At 36.5% G+C, this 11,581-nt stretch overlaps 1 protein-coding gene across 1 annotated transcript; it reads right to left on the bottom strand.

The window, feature by feature from the left end:
- Nucleotides 1–753: 753 nt before the first annotated feature.
- LOC106879331 (uncharacterized) lies at nt 754–9,840 on the bottom strand. Its single transcript, XM_014928838.3, is given in 3 exon segments — nt 754–2,505; nt 2,507–4,323; nt 9,640–9,840. Coding segments are annotated over 2 exon segments (1,932 nt in total). The 5' UTR covers nt 3,982–4,323; nt 9,640–9,840; the 3' UTR covers nt 754–2,048.
- Nucleotides 9,841–11,581: the final 1,741 nt, after the last annotated feature.

Genomic DNA, 11,581 nt, shown 5'->3' with positions numbered 1-11,581 from the left:
CCAGACCTATAGGGTTGCCAACAATACTTACAAATTAATCTAACGAAGATCCATCTCAACGATGTTTTGGCAAAGAATGAGAAGGCTGGAGCAAAGCAACGGACTTAGTGTAGTAGGTCGGAACATAAAGGAGAAACACACCTTAAACATTCTGGCTGCCAAAACTCCATTCGAAAAGGGGGCGGTTTGCAGTAACAAATGTAGCTTTATTTAAGGACGGTTTCGATATCCTCTTCGTGACACCCTTCATCAGGTTGTTAAACATAACTGGATAGCAGAATGAGACTGCATTACTATACGACATCTTTTGATTTGGTTTCCAGTTGGGCCTGTATGAAATAGTCCCCAAATCTAAAGATGTAAACACGGTAAGATTGGTCTCTATTGTAATCTTAAAACTAATGGAGCTACACCAGAGGATTAACACCGTTTTAAGGCTAATAAAGCTGTACCAATTAGCACCTGTAGACGTGGCTAAAGCCTCGCCTGTGCATAGATGTGGACAAGAGGGCATTCAACACATCAACAAAATGGCTCATGTCAGTTCAATTTGCCCATAATGAATAAAGACTATAAGTACCCTGACTGATTGTTACTTGTCTATATTTCACTACATTCTCTGAAGCAGTTAATGCTTCTCTTCCAAATATATCTTTCACTGCAACGTTGAGAAAACTACAGAATGGTGAATCAAAGTTATTTCTGGGGACAAAAACAAATATCAACTGCTTTCAGGCAAAAAAGAAATATAGATCAATGTGTTCATAGACTTTATTAATTATGCTTCTACCAGAATACAACAATAGCTTTGAGATCAATATTCCTGCAAGATAAAGTCAAAATTTGGAAATAATTACTTTTATTGAAAAATATCACAGTAGTAAGTTGTGTGAAAAATGTAGATGCATTTGAGGACAAATAAAGCTAAGTTCTGGGAGGTTGTTATCAAACTGTCTGATATCTCCTTTAGTGTGTGAATACATTTGCAATTATAGATAGGTGTTTATATTTTTGATCCAGGAATCTTAGCAGTAAACCATATCCCTGTGTCTAAGTGTCACTTTCCAGAGAATGAATTATCACAGACATCACATTTAAATAGCTTCTATCCTCAATGAATAATTGTTTGAGTGTTGAGGCCACCCTTTTGAGAAAATTTCTTTCCATACATATCACAGTCATAGGACAATTTCTTTTCTCTTTTATCGTGTCATTAGTTCATTAAGCTTCACACTTTTCTCCAGTATTTTTTTTTTCTCAATTAACAAAAGTTGTAAATACTTTTCTTGTGTTTGTTTTCACAGCATATTCCTATCAAATATTTCTACTGCTTTATTTCTATCCAGTGATTTCATAAGTGAATTTATCAAAGTTCCTTTAGTATTGCAGGTCATCGTTGATGTACATATTCAACAACTTCACTGTATTCTTTTGCAAGGAAAAGCCACATGTTTGGGGAAATGATATTCACAAAAGAACCATGGTTAGGGTTTCCTAGAGAAGGACATTCAGTACAGCTGCCCCCACATCGTGGGAAATGACAAAGGGACGGAATTGGGTGTTTTGGCTGAAAAATTAAATAAAAACAAAACAGAAGTTTTGGAAATAAATTATTTTCAGTCAGGATTTCCATTGCATGAAACACAGGAATATTAAAAAGAAAAAAAAAAAGGGTGAAAACATACAAAACTGCTCTTTTCTTTTTGCTCTTGTATGAATCCATTTGTGTCTAGTTAAAGCATCACTTACAGTGAATGATTCCCACATGTACCACACTCATGTAGCTTCTATTCTGAATGAATATAGTTGTGTCTAGTTAAGTCAGAACGTTGAGAGAATGATTTACTACAGATATCACAGTGATATGTCTTCTCTCCTGTATGTGTACGTTTGTGTCTAGTTTGGTCATTAGTTTGAGGAGAATAATTTACCACAGATATCACAGTGATATGTCTTTTCACCTGTATGAATACATTTGTGTTTTGTTAAGTCATTATTTCCAGAGAATGTGTAGTTTTGTTCTTTGTTAAATCATTATTTTGATGGAATTATTTACCACTGATATCACAGTGATCAGACTTCTGTCTTGTATGAATAGATTTGTGTGTACTGAAATCACTATTTTCAGAGAACACTTTACCACAGATATCACAATGATAAGGCATCTCTCCTGTATGGATACGTTTGTGACTACTTACAGAACTACTCTGAGTGAAAGATTTGCCACAGATATCACAGTGATATGGCTTTTCACCTGTATGAGTGTATTTGTGGCTTCTTAAGCAACTACTATGAAAGAATGATCTACCACAGATATCACAGTGATATGGTTTCTCTCCTGTATGAATACGTTTGTGTCTAGTTAGATGACCACTGGAAGTGAAAGATTTACCACTGATATCACAATGATATTACTTCTCTTTTGTATGAATAGATTTGTGTGTACTGAAATCACTTTTTTGAGAGAACACTTTACCACAGATATCACAATGATATGGCTTCTCATGTATGGATACGTTTGTGCCTAGTTACATGACTACTGTGAGTGAAAGATTTACCACAGATATCACAGAGATATGGCTTCTCTCCTGTATGAATACGTTTGTGTCTAATTAAATGACTATTTTGAGAAAAAACTTTACCACAGATATCACAGTTATATGGCTTCTCTCCCGTATGTGTACGTTTGTGTGTACTTAAATTAATATTTAGAGAGAACACTTTACCACATATATCACAATGATAAGGCAGCTCTCCTGTATGAATACGTTTGTGTCTAGTTAGGCTACCACTGCAAGTGAAAGATTTACCACATATATCACAGTGATATGGCTTCTCTCCTGTATGAATACGTTTGTGTGTACTTAAACAACTATTTTGAGAGAACACTTTACCACAGATATCACAGTGATATGGCTTCTCTCCCGTATGTGTACGTTTGTGTTTTGTTAAGTCACTACTTTCAGAGAATGACTTACCACAGTGATATGGCTTCTTTCCTGTATGAATACGTTTGTGTTTACTTAAATTATTATTTAGAGAAAAAACTTTACCACAGATATCACAGTGATATGGCTTCTCTCCCGTATGTGTACGTTTGTGTGCAGTTAAGCTACTACTTTGAGAGAATGATTTACCACAGATATCACAATGATATGGCATCTCTCCGGTATGAATACGTTTGTGTTTGGTTAGGTTACCATTGTAGGTAAAAGATTTACCACAAATACCACAGTGATATGACTTTTCACCTGTATGAATATATTTGTGTGCAGTTAGGCAACTATTGTAAGAGAATGATTTACCACAGATATCACAGTGATATTGTTTCTCTCCCGTATGAGTGCGTTTGTGTTTTGTTAAGTTATTATTTTGAGAGAATGACTTACCACAGATATCACATCGACTTGGCTTCTCTCCTGTATGAATACGTTTGTGTCTACTTAAATGACTATTTTGAGAGAACACTTTACCACAGATATCACAATGATATGGCTTCTCTCCTGTATGAATACGTTTGTGTTTACTTAAATGACTATTTCGAGAGAAGACTTTACCACAGATATTACAATGATATGGCATCTCTCCTGTGTGAATTCGTTTGTGTCTAGTTAGGTTACCACTGGAAGTAAAAGATTTACCACAGATATCACATCGATTTGGCTTTACACCTGTATGAATATATTTGTGTGCAGTTAAGTTACTATTTTGAGAGAATGATTTACCACAGATATCACAGCAATATGCCTTTTCACCTTTATGAATACATTTGTGTCTATTTATGTCAGCACTGCAAGTAAAAGATTTACCACAGATAATACAGCAATATGGTTTCACTCCCTTATCAGTGTGTGTGTGCGTAATTAGGCTACTTTTCTGAGAGAAAGATTTTTGGCAAACATCACAGTCATATGACAAATTTTGTCTGTCTTTTATGTCTTCATGGGAAATCAGTTCTTTAAGTTTCTCTTTCTTCTCCATTATTATTCTTCCCAAATGTTAATGTATATATATTTTTCCTTGGTTTTTTTCTTATAGTTTACTCTTACAAATATTTCTACTGCTGTAATTTCATCCACTGTTACCTTTCTCTAACAATACTTAGGTTAATTTATGCAAGTGTAATCAATGCACAAACTATTCTTCTTGATATTCCAGTGAGTGATGTTTCAAAATTTTGCAAATAATCTCAGGTGAGAGCAAACATTTCATAGGAATTTTTCCACAAATTTAGAGAAACAGTGTTATAAATCTGTTTCTGTACAAAATATTTCTTTAGTCACTGAGAATGTATCTTCTGTTAATCCAACGTCATTTGATATTCTGAAACAATAAAGAAATAACAGTGTAAGACACAGAGGCTACTTGAAGCAGAAACAGGACGTTTCTGGAGAGATAAACTCTAGAAACAAAACATCTGCTGGAACAACTGAACTTATCAATTTATTCACATTTACATCACAGAATCTCACATGAAGCTTACATATTTCTAAACTACAACTACACCTTCACATTGTGTACCATTCTTTAAATTAAACTACACAGTTGTGGACAATAACATTATTTTCCTTCCTGAAATATAACTTTATTGCTCATTGACCCTGAGACAGCTCTGAATGAGTAGATATAAGATTATAGACATTCCGTCCATGAACGTCATGTCTTTCACTCAAGGATCGTGAAACTAGGATTACATCATCCAATGTGGTCTTCAATATTTATTACTGAAAGTTGATATTTAAGGCAGATGTGCTGCTATGTCTAGTAAGTTGTATGACCACATATGGTCATATGAAAATCAAGTTGTCTTTGCAGTTGTGATGATTTTTATCAGAAATCAAACAAGAATAACCATTGGCAAAGAACAAAATACATTAAAGAAGCATATAACTGGCCTGGTAGGGATTAAGAAACTCAATTCCTAAACATGGGATTTAAGGTTCAGCAAGTCTCTTCTACTGTAGCATCGGTGCAACCAAAGCCATCTGAGTGGATTTGGTAGATTGAAACTCAAAGAGAGGCAATGATAAAAGACTGAGACCTCTGGAGATATGCTGTGACTGAGAAGACCCGGCAAATAAAGTGAGTTCACAGCTGTAACCCACACCGGTGTTGCATAACAAACCCATTCAAAAGTTCCTTGAATCTTAGGGCGACATGCCATGCTTGAGGAATCCTATTGAGTCAAGTACATCAAAATAAATAAAAAATCACATTCAAATGGAAATTGTAGTCGTGATCCATGTGCCAGTGGCATGTAAAAAGCACCATCCAATCATGGTCGATGCCAGCCCCACTATGGCCACTACACTCTCGGAGAGGTTGGTGTGAGGAAGGGCATCCAGCTGTAGAAACACTGCCGTCGAACCCATACCAGCATGGAAAACAGACATTAACCGATGATGATATATATATATATATATATATATATATAAAATATATAGTTTTAGGGAAAATAACCAAGTTTCAAGAACTCATCGATGAAAATCCACTATCACATATAGAAAAATTAACAATTAAAAGCACAATAAATGAGTATAATATAAAACAAAGTAAATATCATAAGATAAAAATAATATTATTATCTTTATTATTATTATCTTTATCTTATGATATTTACTTTGTTTTATATTATACTCATTTATTGTGCTTTCAATTGTTAATTTTTCTATATGTGATAGTGGATTTTCATCGATGAGTTCTTGAAACTTGGTTATTTTCCCTAAAACTATATATTTTATCTATAAAGCTCAATTTAATTTTGATTTTTTATAAATTGATTTTAATTGAGTTTTTACCTGTATTTTTGGATTTTATCCCTAAAATTGTTATATATATATATATAAATATATATATGTATACATATAAAGAGCCCCTTTTAAGTTTGCATTTACCAAATCAATTCACAAGATATTCATTTCTATCTTCATAATCATAATCTATGCCATTTGGAAGGTATTTGCATAAACTTTCATTAAAAGATACCCATTTTCCTGAAAGTTATGAGGGAAAAGTCGGATCGTGTGAAATATCTGAAAGTCCTCTCCCCAACCCCTCTGAAGAATTCTTTGCAAGAAATCCCTATATACTTTGAATCTATAACATTTAAGCAGGATTTTTCAAAATATCGTTAAAATCTATCTATTTTTCTGGAAGTTATGAGGCAACAAATTCGTAGGGGGGAGGGGAGGGGTACACATCTGCAGCATAGACCCGGTTGTAATTCTTTTCTCCACTTTATTATATATATTTACATTCGAACATAGCAAGGAACAGCAAGTCTTTGGCATCTATTTGGATCCTATTGTGTCCACGACTCTGATTGGTTGGCATTAGCACAATTTGTCTCTTATTCTGTTGCACCAACTTGCTGTGGATAACCAGTCAGAGGCCCTAAGAAGGATCACGTGGGACAGCCTGTTTACAACCCTATTTTTAGCCTACAGCTCGTTAGAAAAACTCAGCTTCTCCTCGTATCTTTGATTCCAGACCTTTTTCACATCTAGCCACTGACCACAGGACAGCCAATTCCAGTGACAACACCAACCAAACACCACCACATGTTGACACTTACCAACTTCGTCCAACAGCATTTCGACAACCTCCATCTTCACCACCACCATCATGTCCATAACGTCGTCAACATCATCTCTCCATGTACACAGCTCAGTAAGCAATTCACCCAGGTTCCAATACTCCACTGTTCATGAATTACTCCACCATGGATCAACAACGAATATACAACCTGTATGAACTCCTGTACAAGTGACCCAGTCAGCATCACAGCACCGACATCACGTATGATATGGACCTGTAACGGGCTCAGCATCATGGCCGCAACTTCTTGATACTATTACTCTTTTACTTGTTTCAGTAATTTGACTGTGGCCATGCTGGAGCACCACCTTTAGTCGAGCAAATCGACTCAGGACTTATTCTTTGTAAGCCTAGTACTTATTCTATTGGTCTCTTTTGCCGAACCACTAAGTTACGAAGACGTAAACACACCAGCATCGGTCATCAAGTGATGTTGGGGGGGGACAAACACAGACACACAAACGCATACAGCGTTAGGAAGTGCATCCAGCTGTAGAAACTCTGCCAAATCAGATTGGAGCCTGGTGTAGCCATCTGGTTCACCAGTCCTCAGTCAAATCATCCAACCCATGCTAGCATGGAAAGCGGATGTTAAACGACGATATATATATATATATGTTTATATATACATATATACGACATGCTTCTTTCAGTTTCTGCCTACCAAATCCACTCACAAGGCTTTGGTCAGCCCGAGGCTATAATAGAAGACACTTGCCCAAGATGCCACACAGTGAGACTGAACCCGGAACCCTGTGGTTCGTAAGCAAGCTACTTACCACACAACCACTCCTACTACTGACTACAAACTGGTATTGTCTTTCTTGTGTCTTTATAGGTACTTAACACATGTGCATACGTCTATGCCTACACACACACACATTTTCTCATGACAGCCTGTCTATTATTCTGTATACATGACGCACACACAGACACACATGTTAACATATCAATAAATGTTCTTTTAATCATTCTCCACGGTTGTGTCTTTTTCCCGCTGGCATTTCGTCGTTCATTTCTTTTTATTGTAAATGCTGTGTGATGTGGTACTAAAGAGACATTCTCACATCGCATCACATGGTCTTTACAAGTCTGTAGTTATGCCAGTTTCTGAACATTTCAGTGGTTGGAGTGTATTTGAGAATATTTCTCGAACTGAGACACACAACAAACTAACAAGGCAATGATAGAGAGTAGAGAAGGTAGCTTCCACAGCTAGAAATAGCAGCCAAATCTCACACAGATCATAGACTTCTCTCTTCCATAACGAAAAAATAGCAGCCAAAACTGATCTAGCTTTTTTTCATTTGCAAAACATATATTTCTTAAAAGACAGTAAAAAAATCTGAAAATCGTCTATAATAGTAAATTTTTCCAGTCTGATTGCTACAAAGGTATGATATTGGGACGAAAAAAAAAATTGGAGGAAAAAGTAACAGAAGTTTAAAAATCGAAAAATTATGTATTTTTAGCCAATAGCAAGAGTCAACTTGAAGGTTGTACCCTGTGAAATTTATAGATGTTTCCGATCTAGTTTGGATTATTTGCCATCAAATTTGATTGCAAAGAATTCAAATTTGATGGCAAAGAATCCAAACTAGATCGAAAACATCTATATACTTTAGTGTCTGCGAAATGACCTCTTCATTGTAGGTTTCTAAATCAACATGTATTATCTTACTGCTTCTTTTGTCTCTTCATTGATTGTATGGTTTATTTATTATTTAAAAAAAAATTGTTATATTAACATATTTGTCTGCATGTGTTTACTTTATGTGTATTTCAGTATTATGTCTACCTGTCATGTATTTGTGTACATCATTAATATATAAGTGCATGCGCGTGTGTGTGTGTGTGTGTGTGTGTGTGAAAAGGGGGCGTCTGTCTCCAAAACTTCAAAGTTGAGTAACGTTTTCATGTTTGGATTTGTAAACTATGATAAGAATAACACTGGTCAACAAAGAATTTGTTCCAAAAAGAAGAATACCTGTTAAAAAATAATGTTAAATTATCTGTACTAAGTTCACATAATCCATTCACCTTCATAAGGCCAAGAAACTGTATAAATATCACAGCTTTTGCTATATACGAAAAATATGTAAAATATTAAGACACTTGACGAAAAATATCTTTAACAAAATTCTAATTGATAAGTATAATTTTTTATTAAAAACAAACACGCCGGTGAAGTAAATCTCGTGGTGTGAAGAATTAACAAATGCTGGTGAAACACTAACACAACGTGCGGTTGTCATGGTAACAAACTGTAAATGCTTCGCGGTCGACTGGCTAAAATCACCCAACGGCGGAGACGGACTATATGTAATCTGAACCCCCCCCCCCCTTATTTATTCTTTTTTTTTGTTTACGGAATCCCACGTTTTAGTCTATGGAGATTCCGATTCTGAAAAAAAATTGTTTGAAAAATTTCAATCCCCCACCAACAGGCTAACATGCTAGAAATAACAGCCAAATCTCACAAAACTAGTGTTAGGGTTAGGATCAGGGTTAGGGTTAGGGTCACGGTTAGGGTTAGGTTTACCCTGTGGATCTATATAAAAACAGGGAGGGGGGAATCGAAATTTTGAAATTGAGATTTTTGAAATTTTTTTTTCAGAATCGGAATCTCCATAGCCTAAAACGTGGGATTCCGTAAAAATAAAAAATAAAATAAGTGGGGTAAAGGTTCAGATTATATATAGTCCATCTGGACCCACCCAACTTTAATTCCAATAACATCATATTTTTCAATTTACGAGATAAAGTATTTGGTTGATTGTAATCAAAGAGTTGCATCGATACACCAAAATTGAAATCAATCTGAGTAAAATTAAAGGGGGCTCATTTTGCCAATGAGAAGGACTACATCCGCCAAAGCTACCACAGATCATAGACATCTCTCTTCCGTAGCTAGAAATAACACACAAATCTCGCAGACATCAAACATTCAAACAAGATACTGGACATACAAATAAACGGCACCACAAAAACCGAAAGTCTACAGGATTAAAAGATTGAATATTTTCATCGTTTAATACTTACGGAAATGCTTTATAAAGGAAAGACTTCTTATAAAGTGTGTGTATTATATGTATTAAAAGTTTGCGTGTGCGTGTGTGTGTGTGTAAGTTCAGAAATATATCAAAAGTGATTGCAGAAGTTAATTAACAGAAACACGTGCGCGATAGAAAACTTTTAATGTGGAAGTGAATACGGAAGTACAACTAATGCGCATGCGTGTCGATTACCTCAAACATATAGGGGAGCTAACTCTCATTTTTTCACTACTTTTCAGTAAAATGCCTTTGGTGGTTTCTGTACCTATGTTCTCTGTTTAACTTGTCCGTAGCATCTCTAAGTTTGCATTGTCTGCTTCTGTTGAGGGTACTACTAAAGCAGCATGGTCCCGAACGCGCAGTCGCGCGTCCGCGCTAGCTAGTCGTGAGTGGTTGATCCTAACCCTAACCCTAAACACGTATTCATTTGCACACGTGGGTTAGAGATAGGGTTAGGGATAGGGTTAGGGTTAGGGTTAGGGTTAGGATCGACCACTCACGACTAGCTAGCGCGGACGCGCGACTGCGCGTTCGGGACCATGCTGCTTTAGTAGTACCCCGTTGAAGAATGGAACAGGAGCTTCTATTTAATTCTGCATGGCTTTCACTCAAACGCCATATGTGGTTGGCCAAAGAAATAACGTTGCACATCAAGGGCACACTTGAATTGTTTTCCCATTTAATAACACGCACTTGAACAGCTAACGACAGCCGCTATAAGTCCGTACCTATAGGGTTACCAATAATACTTATCAACTAATCTAAGGAAGATCTATCTCATGCATGTTTTGGCATTGAGTGAGAAGGGTGGAGCAAAGCAAAGAACTTCCCATGGTAGGGCCTGGCATAAAGGAGATGCAGTTGTAGTAACGCCGTGCGCATGCGTGGAATTAAACAGCCAAGCGTTCCCGCTTAATTCTATCTCTTTTACGGTCGGCCGACCATGAGCATGGACGTGTCAAGAGTGTCTCTAATACTCCAACCTGGAGACAGTCTCCTTACGTGTTAAGCTGTCTTTCACCATCTTTCGGACTTACACTCGACAGCTCGCTTACACCTACATAACAACGTCCCAACAACTATGCTCACACAATCAGAAGCTGTAACAACAAGAACTAAAGATGTATATATTTACCACCTGAATAAATGTTGTTTAAGTCGATGGTCTGGAGTTCAGCGTTCCGTTATATTCTAAGTTTATAGTAGGAAAGTCAGGTATACATCTAAAGATGTATAACCCACTTTCTACTAAACAGTCATTAAACACACTGGCTGCCAAAGCATCATTGGCAGTGGACGGGTTCGATGTTCTCTTAATGATACCATTCACCAGGTTGTTAAACACAATAGTAAGGTAGAATGGGGCTGCATTAGCCTAAAAAATAATCAACTTTCTGAATATCATCGACACACTGTCTTATCCAGTAACACACAATATTACTGTATTAACAATATGATACTGTATGTTACACAATGGAGGTGCAATGGCCCAGTAGTTAGAGCAGCGGACACGCGGTCGGAGGATCGCGGTTTCGATTCCCAGACTGGGCGTTGTGTGTGTTTATTGAGCGAAAACACCTAAAGTTCCACGAGGCTCCGGCAGGTGGCGACCCCTATTGTACTATTTCGCCCCAACTTTCTCTCACTCTTTCTTCCTGTTTTTTGGGTAAAGCTGCGATGGACTGGCGTCCCGTCCAGCTAGGAGCGGGGAACACATACGCCAAAGAAACCGGGAAACCGGGCCCATGAGCCTGGCTAGGCTTTAAAAGGGTGCATAACAAAATAAAAATATTACACAGTATTAACACAGTATAAGTTTACTGATGATAAATTTAAATTTTAAGGAAATTTTAATAGCTATTATACATTATTGTAATCTATGATATTTATACTGCATTTTTATTAATGATATCTTAATACAAATAAAA

This window comes from Octopus bimaculoides, chromosome 28, assembly GCF_046866305.1.
Source record: "Octopus bimaculoides isolate indiv1 chromosome 28, ASM4686630v1, whole genome shotgun sequence".
NCBI lineage: Eukaryota > Metazoa > Mollusca > Cephalopoda > Octopoda > Octopodidae > Octopus > Octopus bimaculoides.
The sequence above is the reverse complement of the archived record's forward strand: the minus strand, read 5'-3'. Positions and strand labels throughout refer to the sequence as shown.